Genomic DNA, 16,613 nt, shown 5'->3' with positions numbered 1-16,613 from the left:
CTCCCCTAGGCCGCCGCACCCCCCCTAGATGGGTTCTAGGGGGCCGGCCCCCTTCTCCCTTCCCCCTATAAATAGAGGGGTGAGGGGAGGGCAGCCGCACCACCCTCCAAGGCGCAGCCCTCCCCTCCCCAACACCTCTCCTCCTCTGTTGTGTGCTTGGCGAAGCCCTGTCGGAGTACTACCTCTCCACCATCACCACGCCGTCGTGCTGCCGGTGGAGCTGTCTTCCTCAACCTCTCCTTCCCCTTGCTGGATCAAGAAGGAGGAGACGTCTCCCGTCCCGTACGTGTGTTGAACGCGGAGGTGTTGTCCGTTCAGCACTTGGTCATCGGTGATTCGAATCACGTCGAGTACGACTACATCATCACCTTGCAAGCTTCCGCATGCGATCTACAAGTGGTATGTAGATGCAAACTCTCTCCCTTGACTCGTTGCTTAGATGAACTCATAGATGGATCTTGGTGAAACCGTAGGAAATTTTTTAATTTTCTGCAACGTTCCCCAACAGGCAGCGCCCCACATATATATGTGCGGCCGCACGTGGAGAGACGTGGGCTGAACCCACGTCCAAGTCGGTAGCCCACGATCCGACGTCTCAGATCGTGGCCCTACCTGTCAAAGACTCTCCGTTCCTGACCGGCAAAAAGAAGCGCATAGGAGCGAGCTCGGCTCGGCTCAATCCCGCGACCCGCGGCGCATCGTGACGAGGCATGGCGTGGCGAGGCGAGCGGAGGAGGAGGAGTGCACGAGGGCCTCTTCTCTTCTCAAGCTCTAATAGCATGTAGAAGAGCCACCCTTATAAACCACTCCAACTTTCCTTCCACTAGCATGGTGGGACTAAACTTACCACCACCTTGTCATGCCACCTACATGGGCCCTTAGAGATCAAATCTGAAATTGTCATATGGGCTCTAGGCCCATCTCACATTTCAACAATCCCCCACCAGATCTCAGGGGCCCACTTTGTCCTTTGTTCCAAACGCTGTTTTGATATATTAGTGTTTCAGTGAAGACCTGTTAAGGTTGAGCTTCACCTAGAGAAAGTAGCTACACTCCTTCACAACTGAACAATGGACTATGCCTTGAATTGTCAGTTTGGCGTAAAGAAGTTTCACCACATGTCTTACTAGTACTGGGATGCCGAAGGCTGACCCCTCGGGTGAAGCATATAAGTCACACTCCTGGCCTATTCATGAGCTTACTAGAGATCACCCCAATCTCATAGACTGTGACTAGCAGTCGGGCTCACATAGGTGTGTTCCTCCAAAGATTGCTCTGTAGGATAGCATCTTGCTTACACATATAAGCCTTGGAACACATTAAGACAGTAGTCATCCTTCCATACAGTTTCTGAGAGTATTGCATCTCCAACGGAGTGGGTTAGTAAAGTTACTCTCCTCAGTTCACCACTGGCTTGTTTCCCAGGTCCTACTTCACGGGATCTCTGATCACATAGGTTGGGTTACCACCATGGCAACTCATGCGGGTCTCATACCCATCTCCCTCGATGCACTATATATCACTACACGTGATAGCCCTTTCGTAAAGGGATCTGCCAGATTCTTAGCCGTATGGACATAGTCCAGCGCTATCACTCCGGAGTTTCTTAATTTTCTGACAGCTTTTAATCTCATTCTTATGTGTTTGTTGGACTTCATGTTGTCCTTTGAACTCTTCACCTTGGTGATGACAGTCTGATTGTCACAGTTCATAAGGATAGCCGGAACCGGTTTATCAACCAGTGGCAAGTCCATCAAAAGATCTCGAAGCTATCCTGCTTCAACACCAGAAGTGTCTAATGCTGTTAATTCTGCTTCCATTGTCGATCTCGTTAAGATCGTTTGCTTGCAAGACTTCCAGGAAACAGCGCCACCTCCAAGAGTAAACATATACCCAGTTGTGGCCTTCATCTCATCAGCATCAGAGATCCAATTCGCATCACTATACCCTTCAAGTACCGACGGGTCTCCGGTATAGTGAAGTCCATAGTTCATAGTACCTTTCAGATAGCGCATAACTCTTTCAACAGCATGCCAATGTACATCACCCGGTTTGGAAACAAACCGGCTCAGTTTGCTCACTGCAAACGCGATGTCAGGCCTCGTTGCGCTCGCTAGGTACATCAGTGAACCAATGATTTGAGAGTATCTCAATTGATCTTTAGCCATGCCTTTGGACTTTTGAATCAACACGCTAGGATCATATGGTGTTTGAGATGGTGTGCAGTCCGAATATCCAAAACGACTCAAACACCTTCTCAACATAATGGGATTGCAGAAGTGTGATCCCACCCTCATTATCTCTCAGTAGCTTGATGTTCAAGATAACATCAGCCACACCAAGGTCCTTCATCTCAAAGTTCTGAGACAGAAACGATTTGACCTCCTCAATGACTTTGAGGTTTGTTCCGAATATCAGTATGTCATCAACATACAGGCACAGTATAACTCCTTCGCCCCCACCATGGCGATAGTATACACATTTGTCAGCCTCATTAACAACGAAACCAACAGATGTCAGAGTTGTATTGAACTTATCATGCCATTGCTTAGGTGCTTGCTTCAGGCCATATAAAGATTTCAGCAACTTACACACCTTCCTTTCCTGACCATCTATCACAAAGCCATCTGGCTGTTGCATGTAGATTTCCTCATTTAGCTCTCCATTCAGAAAAGCCGTCTTAACATCCATTTGGTGGATGAGAAGACCATGTGAGGCCGCCAACGAGAGTAATACTCGAATGGTGGTCAGTCTAGCCACAGGTGAATAAGTATCGAAGAAATCTTCCTCTTCTTTCTGGTCATAGCCTTTGGCCACAAGCCTGGCCTTGTACTTTTCAATCGTACCATCGGGCCTAAGCTTTTTCTTGAACACCCACTTACATCCCAATGGTTTGCAACCATAGGGACGCTTAGTGATCTCCCATGTCCCGTTAGCCATGATGGAATCCATCTCGCTACGGACCGCATCCTTCCAGTAGTCAGCTTCTGGAGAGGCATACGCTTCTGAGATAGAAGTGGGAGTATCATCCACGAGGTACATGACGAAATCATCACCAAAGGTCTTTGCAGTCCTTTGTCTCTTGCCCCTACCAAGGGTTTCCTCGTCATCCTCCTCAGGATTTTCATCATGTGTTTGTTCATAATATTCCATAGGAATGGCAGGCTCAGGAGTCTCCTCAGATTCCTGTCTAGAAGTGCTTTGCATATCTCTCATAGGAAAAATATCCTCAAAGAATGTAGCATCCTTAGACTCTATGATTGTACCCACCTTCTCGTCAGGTAACTCAGATTTCACTACTAGAAATCTATAGCCAATGCTGTTCTTAGCGTAGCCCAAATTAACGCAGTCCACAGTCTTGGGTCCAAGCTTACGCTTTTTGGGGATCGGTACGTTGACTTTTGCCAAACAGCCTCAAGTATGCAAGTACGAGAGTGTTGTCCTTCTCTTTGCCCATCTCTCATAGGGAGTGATCTCATTATCCTTTATCGGAACTTTATTCAGGACATGACATGCCGTCAATATAGCCTCCCCCCACCATGCCTTGGATAAACCCGACGTATCTAACATGGCGTTAACCAGATCAGTTAGAGTACGGTTTTTCCGCTCGGCAACCCCGTTTGACTAGGGTGAATAGGGAGGCGTCCTCTCATGAATAATGTCGTGTTCCGCACAGAAGGAATCAAACTCACTCGAGAAGTACTCTCCACCACGATCTGAACGAAATCGTTTAATTTTCTTTTCAAGTTGATTCTCAACTTCTGCCTTATAGATTTTAAAGTAGTGTAGAGCCTCATCTTTAGTATTTAACAGATACACATAGCAATATCTAGTGGAATCATCTATCAATGTCATGAAGTATTTCTTTCCACCTTTAGTCAATACACCGTTCGTCTCACAAAGATTAGAATGTATGAGTTCTAATGGTGCCAAGTGTCTCTCCTCCGCAGCCTTGTGAGGCTAGCGAGGTTTCTTAGCTTGCACACATGACAAGCACTTAGAACCTTTGGCTAAAGTGAAACTCGGGATTAAATCCAACTTAGCTAGCCGCGTCATAACACCGAAACTTATGTGACAAAGACGTGAATGCCAAACCTTAGATTCATTAACACTCAAATGAACATGGTTCACGACTTTATTACAGAAATCTGCGAGGGAGAGGCGGAACATCCCTCCGCTCTCATAACCTTTTCCAACAAATAGTCCATACTTAGTAACAACTAATTTATTAGACTCGAATACCAACTTAAACCCTTCTCTACATAGAAGGGAGCCACTAACGAGGTTCTTCTTGATGGCGGGGACATGCTGCACGTTCTTCAGCTGCACGATCCTTCCCGAAGTAAACTTCAGATCGACCGTGCCAACACCATGAACAGAAGCACTCGCGCCATTCCCCATTAATACGGACCCGTGGCCTGTGACCTAGTAAGAAGAGAACAATGAAATGTCAGCACACACATGAACACCTGCACCTGTATCCACCCACCAATCGGTGGGCTGAAACACTGAAAAAACAGTAAATAAATTACCGTACCCAGATGCACCATTCTCATTGTTGCCCACAATCATGTTGACAGACTTGGAGTCCTGTCCTGACTTCTTAAACTTGTTTGGGCACTTGTTGGCCCAATGTTCAGTCGAACCACAAGTAAAGCAGCCCTCATCCTTCTTGTTCTTCTTGAAGGTTTTCTTACCCTTCTTTTTGAAGTCGGTATTCTGTTGGACACCGTTCTTTCCCTTGAACTTGTGGGAGTTGAAGTTCCTCTGGTTCACCATGTTGGCAACAAAAGTCCCTTCGGCCCCTTTTCCGTGCGAGTCCTTTGCCCTCGAATTCTGCTCAACACTCAGACGACCAATGACATCCTCCACAGAGAATTCACGCCTCTGATATTTCAGAGTGGTGGCAAAGTTCCTCCAGGAATTGGGGAGCTTAGCGATCATGCAGCCCGCGACAAACTTGCCCGGTAACTCGCACTTCAGAAGCTCAAGCTCCTTAACAATGCATATTATCTCATGAGCCTGCTCCAGTACAGGACGGTTCTCAACCATCTTGTAGTCGTGGAACTGCTCTATAATATACATCTCGCTCCCTGCATCGGTGGCCCCGAACTTAGATTCGAGCGCCTCCCACAAGTCCTTGGCGACATGCACATGTAAATATGCGTAGACCAGTTTATCTCCGATCACGCTAAGAACTGCTCCGAGAAACACAGTGGTTGCCTCCCTGAACGCCTTCTCCTGTTCAGGAGCAATCGTTCCCGTGGACACACCGGTGACCCAGAACACGTTCATAGCCGTGAGCCATAAAGTGGTCTTTGTCTGCCAACGCTTAAAATACGTACCGGTAAACTTATCCGGTTTTAGTGCTGCGGCAAAGCCACTTGCCGAAAAATTCCTACACATAATAGGTTTTTGGATTGTTGAGTAAATAGGCAATTTCTCGATTAAATTAATCCACGAGTAAATCACTAGCATGGATGACGTACTGACTTTGATCTAAACATGCACGTACTAAGCAAACAGTAGACAAATCTACACATACTGCTAGTACTGCTAATATGAAATTAATCAGGAGCGGGATAAACGAGTTATACCCTCCAGTAGGCCATGCAGAGGCCACGGCTTTGGTGGCAGCAGCGGCGTCCTCGGCAGCCTTCTTGTCGGGTTCAGCTTTCTCGGCGGCGGCACGGTCGGGGTCGGTGGACATGGTGATGATGAAGGTGACGCGGACGTAGAGGAAGTAGACGATCGGAAGCGAGCAGTCGCGTAATCGCTGCCCAAAAACCTATTCGCCCCTCACCCCGTACAGGAACCAGAAGGGCGTGGTTTCGGAGACCTGCTCTCTCGTTGACCGTGTACGCGGTGAACGGGATGGAGTCGCCGGCGGCAGCAGCAGCAGAGGAACGACGTGGGCGTGGAGGCGGAGATGCGTTCTGTTTTTCGCGGCGGCTAGGGTTGGCAGCGCCCCACATATATATGTGCGGCCGCGCGTGGAGAGACGTGGGCTGAACCCACGTCCAAGTCGGTAGCCCACGATCTGACGTCTCTGATCGTGGCCCTACCTGTCAAAGACTCTCCGTTCCTGACCGGCAAAAAGAAGCGCATAGGAGCGAGCTCGGCTCGGCTCAATCCCGGCGAGGCGTGGCGTGGCGAGGCGAGCGGAGGAGGAGGAGTGCGCGAGGGCCTCTTCTCTTCTCAAGCTCCAATAGCATGTAGAAGAGCCACCCTTATAAACCACTCCAACTTTCCTTCCACTAGCATGGTGGGACTAAACTTCCCACGACCTTATCATGCCACCTACATGGGCCCTTAGAGATCAAATCTGAAATTGTCATATGGGCTCTAGGCCCATCTCACATTTCAACACTTCTTTTCTACAAGATATGAATGAAACTGGCAATTACGTCAATGTGAGTTAAACAATAGCCTTGATATATCACTGGATACATACACACAACCAAATTATTTCAATTAAGTTTTAGTTCAGAGCACTTTATACACTTATACACAGTAACAGAGAGGTCACATTGACATCGTAGAACATGGTACAAGTGAAAAGCATCAGGGAAAACCGGAAAAGCATAAAACAAAAATACCAAGGTACGACAGTCAAGCAGCCAGCAGGGGTAGGAGCGCCACACGAGCGATTAGGCGAACGACGTACAGGAGGGCGGTGGCCGGGACGGCGGTGCCACTGTGAGCAGTCGAGTCTGGGCCCTGGAGATTGATGTGTGTGTATCGCGTGCAAGTTAGGTCGGTGGCGGTCGGGAAAGGGCTGGCGTCGTGTGTGCATCCGTCCGTTTTAGGTGAGGCAACCCATCAAGCTTTGGGTAGATCTCCTATTGCGTGTGGGTAGATCTCCTTTTTGGCGAGGTATATCATCGTGGGGGAAGGTCTCTTGTCGTGCGTGCGAGTTAGATTGTTGGGGAGGTCTACTCATGCGTGCGCCCATTTCAGGAGTTGAGACAACCCATAAGGCTTTAGACCTCATTCCTTTCACTGGGCTGCACCCCAGGCATGTAGAAAAACATACATATGTAATAGCCTGATAAAAATTCCACGCCCCGGGCCTGGCCCTGGGTGTCCGGGCCCAGCTTTGCCCCTGCTTGGATGCCTGAACTGTTACTAAAAAAAAGCAATTCCTGAACTTAGTCGAGTGATGCATGATGTTCCATAAGTTCTCGAATGACTTGCGTTTATTGCACATGCTTAATTATTCTACCTAATCTCTTTTTCATTTAGAGGAGTCGATAGTCGTCTTGTGATAGTTGGTTTCACACCGCCTACACACCCGTGCCTCGCGTAACACGCGCCGTGACTCTACAAGCTCCTCACGATGATAGCCCGTGCCTCTTTGCTGTTGCATAGACGGTCCTCTCTCTACAACCCATGTCAGAGGAAACATAGAAAAAACAAAGGCACACACGTGCCTCTAATTTATGTATAACTATGCTTCCAATGAACTAACATCCGTCCAAAAAACATCTAAAAAAGAGATGCACAGCCATGCCTCTTCTACAAACGAAGTACAACAAATGAACAATTAGGTTCATATTCGATTTATATATCTAAATAACATTATAATGTAGCATAGATTTTTAAACAGTATCCATTTTGTTTAAAGGCTATAACTAACATCACTGCTGCAGAAGATTGAAGATAACAACAAGCCTCCCATCGTGCTCATTGAAAGTTATGAGCACCAAGCTGTTTACTTCAATAGATGATGCCTGCAGAAAATCACTGAACCCTTCCTTTTTGAACACCATTCTATTACCCAAGCCAATGAAGCAGGAGAGGGATCACGAGATTCCAAAGTAGCTTCAAGATCTAAAACTCCAGTCCTGGGAAATGACACGAACTCCTTCAAACTCCTCACAACCATACCAGGAATAACCTAACAAAAACATCCAGCTATTAGTAATAGAACAAAAATTAAAAACTATAAATAGAAGAAATAATAATAAATAAATAAATAAACAAAAACAAAGGAAAACAGTGGAAAATAAATCTGACCATTTTATGAGCATTAACATTCATGGAATTAGTCCTGTGAACAAAAGGACAATAGAGTATGTACTCATCATCAAAGAGTTGATGCGTCATGAAATACATCTGCTGATAATTGAGATAAACATCACGAGTGTAAAAACAACTCCCAACAAGTTCCTTCTCGGAGTCGCTCAATGCATCAAGAGCTACAAAATAAAATTACACAGGTTCAACGGAACAGAAAAAACATATGAAATGAAACAAACTAAATACTTCCTTAAAATAAACCTTACCAACAGAAGGTAAAGGAGACAACATATTTTCACCCCTATAAAAGTCAACACCAATCAACGTTCCATAGCGCTCAAGCCTAACAGTCATTCTATCAAGATGATGAAGACCATAATCAATGACCAAATCGTCCCAAAAATAACCATGGAATTTGCTCCTCACCCGACCATGACTAAACAGAATACCATACAAATAATCCTCACTAGAGTGAAGAGCAAGATCAGTATCTTTGTCACCCCTCCTTATGGCTAAAGCCTTACACTCCTCGATGTAGAGCAAGATGAGCTCTAACACTGCACAGAATATACTTCAAAACGAATGACCATAATTAAAAAAAAGATCTAGAATAATTTCCATTCAAAACAACAACATGAGCACCAAAAGAAATAAGCATGTGTGCCAAAAATTGATCAAATATAAAATATTATTCTTACAACATGAGTCGAACAACGCCGATCCAGAACCACAGTAAACACATCTATAGAAGAATCAACAGACGTACAAGGGCCACCCAGCATACGGCTAAAAGAACAAGCCATATATGCAAAAACACAATGATTATCAAGAATTAATTGCACAAACCGAGTTGAAAGTTGACATATGATAGTATCGGAAGCCCCCAACCATAACTACCCTATAAATCTCCATATCCCGAAAATACAATAGGAACTAATAGGAAAAAAAAAGGAAACAGAGAACCGACGAATGCAACCGGTAGGGAACGACGATCGTGCGAACGGGGAAGCGCCGTCGACGGTAAAGAAGGGCCGCCGTAAGCAGGCCACAAGAGCGGCGGGCGCGACGGGCGGGGACGACGGCAACGAAAGGACAGTCGGCGACGACGGTTTAACGACATCAGAGAGAAACATATCTCAAAACAGATCGAAAGTGTACTACAAAACACTAAAAGTATAAGGACTAAAGTAAAAAAGGAAAAATCAGAAAGGAAAACCGAAAACCGAAAATCATGGGAATGCCCCGCGCGTGACACTTATCGAGCCCGGAGCGCTTCCCGACTAATTGTTGTTGGGAGCGCTCCTCAACTAATGATTTCGGCAAGCAGGGGCAGACTGTGTATGAGGCGAAGCCCAACAACAGGCATCAGCCCATCTACATGACTGCCCGACCATGGGTTTTCGCCCCGTCTGGCCTCAAATTCAGATCGATCGATTGATCTTACCTGGGTGCGGATAACTGCCTCCAATCTAATCCCCTTCGTAAGCCGCCGCCGCTCTTGGATGTACATGCAGCCGAGTAGCGACGAATACGGCGGCCGCTGCTGGCCGTGGCAGCACGTTTGTACCGCCGGCACCAGATTATTCTGTCAGCACATACGGTAAACCTCATATACCTTCTGCTATTCTAGCCTAATTTTGTCTTTTCTTCAAGTTTAGCTATATGTCATTGGGCACAAACGAAGAGAAAGAGCATAACAGGTTGTTAGATTGTTATTTATGCCTATTCTTTTGATCTCAAACCACTACCGGAAATTGTTCAGACGCAATCATTGGTAACAGCAGATCTGTATTTAACTTATAAAATGGTAGCTTTCTTTTGTCTTTTTTCCGCATGATTGCCTTTTTAACTCTTTACCTCCGGACGTGTAATATATCTTGAATCCTTTTTGACTAAACATTTTTTAAACCAGATATACTTCCTCTGACCTGGCATTTATTTTTATTTTTTGAGAATTGGCCAACTTCATTAAACTTAATCACCAACCAGATTACAATCAAGTTCCAGGACGCTAGGGGGGATCATCAGGAACAGTACCAAATGTAATGAAACCACCCGTTCGCCTAGCATAGGCTGCTAGTTCATGAGCTAACTTGTTCAAGTCTCTTTTGAATTTCAGCATCTCGTTCTTAGCATCAGCAATGAAAGGGAAGATACCTGATGTGGTTATTTCTGGTGATTGCAAAGCGTTGAAAACTGTGGAAATAGAAACTGTATCTTGCAGACAAACATTTAAGCCCAAATAGCTAGCACTCCCATTGCAGTCCTGAAACCGACGCCCAGCAGCCACAGCGACAGTGCCCAAGTGATTTCTTGCAACCTCCTCAATACCCTCCTTGAATCAGGGATATTATGTGTAGTAGGATTAAACTTTTTTGAAATGGACATGCTTACCTAGAATTGCAAGAAAGATACCCTCCTTTCCAAAATACTAGTTTCAAAAAACGTTCTACATTATGGGATGGAGGGAGTACTTGTTGTGGTTTTATTTCTATAAAAAACTAGAACCACGACAAGTATTTTGGAATGGAAGGAGTAGTTATGTATTTGGATTAGATGTGACTTGTAGTTCTAGGTAGAGAATTCAGTCATAAAGCTAGATATTTTGTCTGTAACTTAAATAGAGGAGAAGGCAGGAAGGCACCAGAAGGGGACGCAGTCACCGCCCTAGGTGCCGACCCATCAGAGATGCAGTTGATGATGGCGCAGCGTAGAAGACGACAGAAGCACAAGAGTTCAAATTCAGTCGTCATCGTCCGCTTCACTCCCGCTAAGACTGAGGGGGAATGTTAGAAGTATAATTATGTTTATTAAGTTAGAGATTAGGAGTTAGAGGTATGATTGGTTTAAACCATGTACGACTTGTCCCCTACTTCAAGTCTCTCTCTCATATTGTGCTCTATATAGATATCTCACACCTGGGTCAGATCAGCACAACACAAAAACAATATTCTAGGCGTCCAATATAATATATTTTCTACATAACTCTAGTATAGTTTTGTTAGAAACCTCGAGTGATCTAAAAGTAGTAGCATGCCTTATGCTTTCTAGTTTCCAGCAATATATCGTCGGATTAGTAGCAAAATCCTAACTGCGGGTGCCAGAGTGCATGTACAAATGTAGAACAGCTCAACCACCTCTTTCATCATTCCTTTGGGGCTCAAAACAACGTGGGATCCAAGCCAGCATGCATGGTGGTGTGATTTCCTCTATATATACCCCCATCTTTCATTCCTTTGGGGCTCATTCTCATTGCAATCACTTAGACACCACACACACACACTCTCCATGCATGCATGATCCTGCAAGCAAGCAATTGCAAGCAGCAGAGGATCTATCAAGAATTAATGCCTATGCAGCTGTGTCATCCTTGCCTTGCTGTGTATGGCATTCTTTTGCTTCTTTGTTGGCCATTCGCTTGTGCCCATGCTTATGCATCTCAGAGCCGGCTTGTCCCTGGCAAGCCGCTCTCCCCTGGGAGTGTCGTCGTCTCCCAAGATGGGGTGTTTGCCCTGGGATTCTTCTCCACCGATGGGGATGGGGAGAAGCGGCAGCGCCACTATGTGGGCATATGGTACAACAGCATCCCGGAGCGCACCGTGGTATGGGTTTCTAACCGTGCGGCGCCCATCACCACTAACCTTTCCTCTGCAAATCTTGCGGTGACCAGCAGCTCCGGCATAGTGCTGTCTGATAGCGATGGCCGTGCCGTGTGGACAACCAACAAGAGCATCAGCATCAGCGCGAGCGCGAGCGCGAGCGCGAGCACGGTGGAAGCAGTGTTGGACAACACCGGCAACTTCATCCTTCGGTCGTTGGCCGACAGTGCCATACTATGGCAAAGCTTCGACCACCCTACCGACACCCTCCTCCCCGGCATGAACCTGAGGCTGAGCCACAAGACGCTCCCACTGCAGCACCTCGTGTCGTGGAAAGGGCAGCAGGACCCATCCCCCGGCGAGTTCTCGTACGGCGCGGACCCTAGCAACCTCCTCCGGTGCTTCGCCTGGAACGGGTCGAGGCCACACCGGCGAAGCCCGGTGTGGACAAGCCACCTCTACATGGGCGGATTCAACGAGTCGGCCATTTACATGGCCTTGCATCACGCCGGCGACGAGGTGTACATGTCCTTCGGCATGCCGGCTGGCTCCTTCGTCCAGCTGGTGAGGTTGGAGATCGACTACTCAGGCAAGGTAAATATACTAAGCTGGCAGAGCAACATGTCCGCATGGAGGGCCCTGTACGCAGAGCCTCAACATGAGTGCAATACGTACGGCTACTGCGGTCCTTATGGTTACTGCGACAACACACAAATCGTCCCGGTTTGCAAGTGCCTTGACGGTTTTGAACCGAGGGATGCTAAAGGATGGATCTCCGGTAGCTTCTCACAGGGATGCCGCCCCAAGGAGGTGCCAAGGTGCACCCATGGAGACAGTTTCTTGGCCTTTCCGGGCATGAAGGTCCCGGACAAGTTCCTTCGTGTCCCGAGCAGAAGCTTTGATGAGTGCACCGAGGAATGCAGAAGCAATTGCTCCTGCGTGGCATATGCTTACTCCAAGATGAGCAACATAGATATTGACGGGGATGACACAAGATGCCTGTTATGGATAGGCGATTTTATCGACATGGAGAACAACCATCAAGGAGGGGAGAACCTCTATGTTCGGACTAAAAGATTGCAAGGTATGCATCACTCCACTTTCTCTGCTTGCTTATGTTTTACTGTGTGTGTGTGTTCGTTTCTTCTAAACAGAGAAATTGGAGAAAGAGTGGCCACATGTTTTTATGCATGCGTTCGAGAAAGGAGTCTTCTATGAATTTGGTGATTAGCACTGACAAACTTTGGTGATTCTCCTTATATTAATTTTTTGTGCAGGCAACATGAGAAAGATCAAAACCATAGAAATTGTATTACCAGTTGTGTCAAGTTTTCTGATACTCATATGCGTGGGGCTTCTTTGGATCTGTGGCTTTAGAGGTAGGAAATTGTTGCTTTACTTCTAATTTTGATGTTATCTCCAGTCACAAGAAACTGAAGAGGCGGTGCCCACACTCCTGACAGGCAATCAAGGAAGCAAGCTTGTCTGGGAAAGGTTGATGCGTCGAGATACAGGAAATTACAATCAGTTCGCTGATGGTAACACGGAGTTTCCCATTTTGAACTTTAGGGAAATTGCTACCGCGACAAATAATTTCTCTGAATCCAACATTCTTGGCAAAGGAGGGTTTGGCAATGTTTATAAGGCAAGACGTATCTGTACAGATAGTTATTTGATCGTTTTTTTTTGTGTGAGGGAGATAGTTAGAATATTAATGGAAGATCAAACTTTCTTGACTAAATAATACCTCATGTTTCAGGGAACGTTGGAAGATGGTAAGGAAATTGCTGTGAAAAGGCTTCGTGTAGGTTCTGTCCAAGGGGCAGTGGAGTTCAAAAATGAAATAGCTCTGATTTCCAGGTTGCAGCATAGAAACTTGGTCAAACTTATAGGCTGCAGTATTCATGAAGACGAAAAGTTTTTGATTTATGCATACCTACCTAACCGAAGTCTGGATTACTTCATTTTCAGTACGTTCTACTCACTTGTTGCAAAAATCTCTACTTTCAGTCAAACATCGTCACTGACAAGATGATTCGTGTAATTCTGTCCCTGATAGATGATAGAAGAAAATCACTGCTCAATTGGCCCACAAGATTTAAGATAATCGCTGGTGTAGCCAGGGGACTTCTTTATCTCCACCAAGATTCCAGATTGACGATGATCCATAGAGATCTCAAAGCAAGCAACATATTGTTGGATGCTGAGATGATCCCCAAAATATCAGATTTTGGTACGGCTAGGATCTTTAGTGTCAATCAACACGAAGGACATACAAATCGAGTTGTTGGAACATTGTGAGTAGTGATGAATTTCATTTATGGGATCTCTCAACCTTTGTGCCTTAACTGGTTAATAAGTTTGAATTTACCATGGTTAATTGTCAAAGCAGCGGATACATGTCGCCTGAATACGCAATGGAAGGCATCATCTCCGTCAAATCCGATGTTTACAGCTTTGGCATATTAGTTCTAGAGATTGTGAGTGGCATGAAGACCGGCGCCACAACCCCGACAAGCTCACGCGCGCGCACTCATAATCTTATAGATTATGTAAGTGTATTTTACTTTTATTTAGTGATTATGATTTTGTGCATCTTTGGATTTCTACAAAAAAACTTTTTTTAGTGATCAGAGCCTACCTGCTCAGCTGATAAGGGGGGTGGGGGGTACTACTGATGAATGACATGATTGGTTTCATGCAGGCGTGGAGCTTAATGAAGGATGGGAAAGTGATGGATCTAATCGAGTCATCCATCGTTGAGGGTTGCTCTCTCGTTGAAGCTCTACGATGCATCCATATCGGACTCTTGTCGGTGCAGGACGACCCAGAGGCTCGCCCCCTCATGTCTTGGGTGGTAGCAAGCCTGGATAATGAAGACATTGAGCTCCCGCAGCCAAAAGAGCCTATGTGCTTTGCACACCGTAACTACGGAGCCGGGGAAAGCCATGTGCATGATATGAGCCTCGTAAACCTCAAGGGGCGCTAGAAAATCCTGCCTTGTCCTTGACTTGTGACCTCATATCTTCATACACGTACCTGCTCAGTGCTATTCTACTTTACACTGGATGAGCTCTGTTAAAGCTGGGATTGTAATTTTATATGCTTGTAATATGTGCTCATATGTAACCGCCGAGTGTCCGTGGCACCCGGCGTATAGGTCGACTCCAGTAGTGAACTGTAATGTGTAATATTATTCTGACTTCTTTTACTTCTACGTGCTCAGATGCGATCCATCCTTGCAGCGGAGGTCTGAGGAAGGAAATCCCTACCCTCCCAGATTGATCGATCATGTCGACATGCACTTTTACGCCTCTTTTTCGAGGCGAGCCGATACTGCAACGCCATCGCCTTCGACACTGACGGTGGCGACACACTCGGAAGATCCATCACGCCGACGTCGGTTCAGCCATGCCATGCGTATGGCCGCTAGACGCGGCGTGGGCAGAGGCGCTGGTTGGCACCGTGAGCAGCGGAGGGAGCTACACGACGATGTAGCTGCTGCTTTGTGGCCTGTTGGTTATTTCGTGATGCCCAGTTGGAGTCCCCACTTTAAGAGCACGGAGCCCAGAATCTTGAAGGACAACTGCTTCGTCGACCCTCAAATCGCCCGTAAACTGTCCAGACCAAGCGGTCCGGTTGTGTTTTGCCATCTAGCACGGGTCTGCATCGATTTGTTCGGTGTTTCGAGACGTAACTTTTTTTCGCAAACCGGAGACAGACCAAGGGCTTTGCGGGCATTCGGATCAGTGCCACGCCCACGTTTAGCAAACGTGGCCCATCCAAAAACACTCTTCCTTGCCCGCACGCTTCGTCGCTCCACGCCCACGTTTAGCAAACGTGGCCCATCCAAATTCATCCATCGCGCCATAATGTGGCAATGTTGAGACTCCGTGATAGCATCCACGGGATAGCTGGCAGGAGCCGTCAAGACATGCTCCGGCTGAAGCAACTCAGTGGAAGCCACGCTGCTTCTCCGCTGAGATGGTGGGGTAGCTTCGGGGGAAGCTTCGGCAGGTCGTTTGCTGCGATCTGCTACTTCTCGTTCCTCTTCTCGTTCCTCTAGCCCCATTACCCTTTCGTGCAGTTGGCCCTGCTCCAGTTTCTTCCTCCTCTCGTGGGTTTTGTAACCCTCTGCGTCCGAAAAACCAACCTTCCACAAAATGGAGCCTGGCGTGCCTCGTGTCCGTCCAGGGTGCTCAGGATTCCCGAGGACCATTGTGAGCTCGTCCTTCTCCCTGTCTGGTATGAACGTCCCTTTCTGCGCTACATTGATATACTTCCGAAGGTTCTTGACTGGTATTTCCAGTTGCTCGTCCGTCCAACGACACATCCCTGATACAGGGTCCAAGGTTCCGCCAGTCCCGAAGAACCAAGTCCGGCAACGGTCTGGCCATCTCATTGTCTCTGGTTCGATCCCTTTTTCAAGCAGATCATTCTCAGCCTTGGACCACTTAGGTCGGGCTTTGAGGTAGCCACCTGACCCCGTGCGATGGTGAAGCTTCTTCTTCGTAGCATTTTGCTTATTCATTGCCGACATCTTTTTACTCTTTTCCGATGTCTTGTGGGCCACAAATGCGGGCCAGTGATCTTTGATCTTCTCATATTTGCCGATGAATTCTGGTGTCTTTTTTTTTGACAAAATGGTTCAACTCTTTCCTCCACCTCCTGAATAGGGTTGCCATCTTCTTAAGAGCACAAGACTTGATTAATTGCTCTTTAACTGGCTTCTTCGGATCCTCCTCTGGCGGTAGGGTGAAATTTGCCTTCAGCTGAGCCCAAAGATCTTCTTTCTGCATATCATTGACATAAGACACCTCAGGGTCGTCCTTAGGCTTATACCATTGTTGGATGCTGATCGGGATCTTGTCCCTAACAAGAACCCCGCGCTGAGCAGAAAATGCGTTCTTTGTCCGGATGGGTTCAATCGGTTCGCCGTCGGGCGCGATTTCTATGATCTCAAATCTTTCATCCGAGCTCAACTTTTTCTTC

The 16,613-nt window shown here is 46.8% G+C and overlaps 2 protein-coding genes across 2 annotated transcripts in view; both read left to right on the top strand.

Moving 5' to 3' along the window:
* Positions 1-7,730, top strand: part of LOC123090389 (S-locus-specific glycoprotein S13-like) — a 9,994-nt gene extending 2,264 nt beyond the window's left edge. Inside the window, exon 2 of the mRNA XM_044511712.1 lies at positions 7,653-7,730. Within this exon, the coding sequence (XP_044367647.1) occupies positions 7,653-7,730 (78 nt within the window). The remainder of the gene's footprint in view (positions 1-7,652) is intronic.
* A 1,898-nt stretch (positions 7,731-9,628) lies between these two features.
* On the top strand, positions 9,629-14,832 carry LOC123089704 (G-type lectin S-receptor-like serine/threonine-protein kinase B120). The gene is made up of 6 exons (XM_044511302.1): positions 9,629-12,705; positions 13,085-13,266; positions 13,381-13,591; positions 13,681-13,918; positions 14,014-14,173; positions 14,326-14,832. The coding sequence occupies exons 1-6, from the start codon at positions 11,319-11,321 to the stop codon at positions 14,608-14,610; spliced, it is 2,463 nt and encodes an 820-aa protein (XP_044367237.1). The 5' UTR covers positions 9,629-11,318; the 3' UTR covers positions 14,611-14,832.
* The last annotated feature ends 1,781 nt before the right edge of the window (positions 14,833-16,613 follow it).

Source organism: Triticum aestivum, chromosome 4B (assembly GCF_018294505.1).
Source record: "Triticum aestivum cultivar Chinese Spring chromosome 4B, IWGSC CS RefSeq v2.1, whole genome shotgun sequence".
Lineage (NCBI taxonomy): Eukaryota > Viridiplantae > Streptophyta > Magnoliopsida > Poales > Poaceae > Triticum > Triticum aestivum.
This window is presented reverse-complemented; position numbering and strand designations above follow the sequence as displayed.

What these genes read in the sequence shown, in the direction of transcription:
- LOC123089704 (XM_044511302.1), top strand. Translation starts at nt 11,319, where the DNA reads ATGATCCTGCAAGCAAGCAATTGCAAGCAGCAGAGGATCTATCAAGAA. An exon ending in GGTTTGGCAATGTTTATAAG is followed by an intron (nt 13,267 to 13,380) that starts GCAAGACGTATC and finishes CTCATGTTTCAG; the next exon opens with GGAACGTTGGAAGATGGTAA. An exon ending in CTCATAATCTTATAGATTAT is followed by an intron (nt 14,174 to 14,325) that starts GTAAGTGTATTT and finishes GGTTTCATGCAG; the next exon opens with GCGTGGAGCTTAATGAAGGA.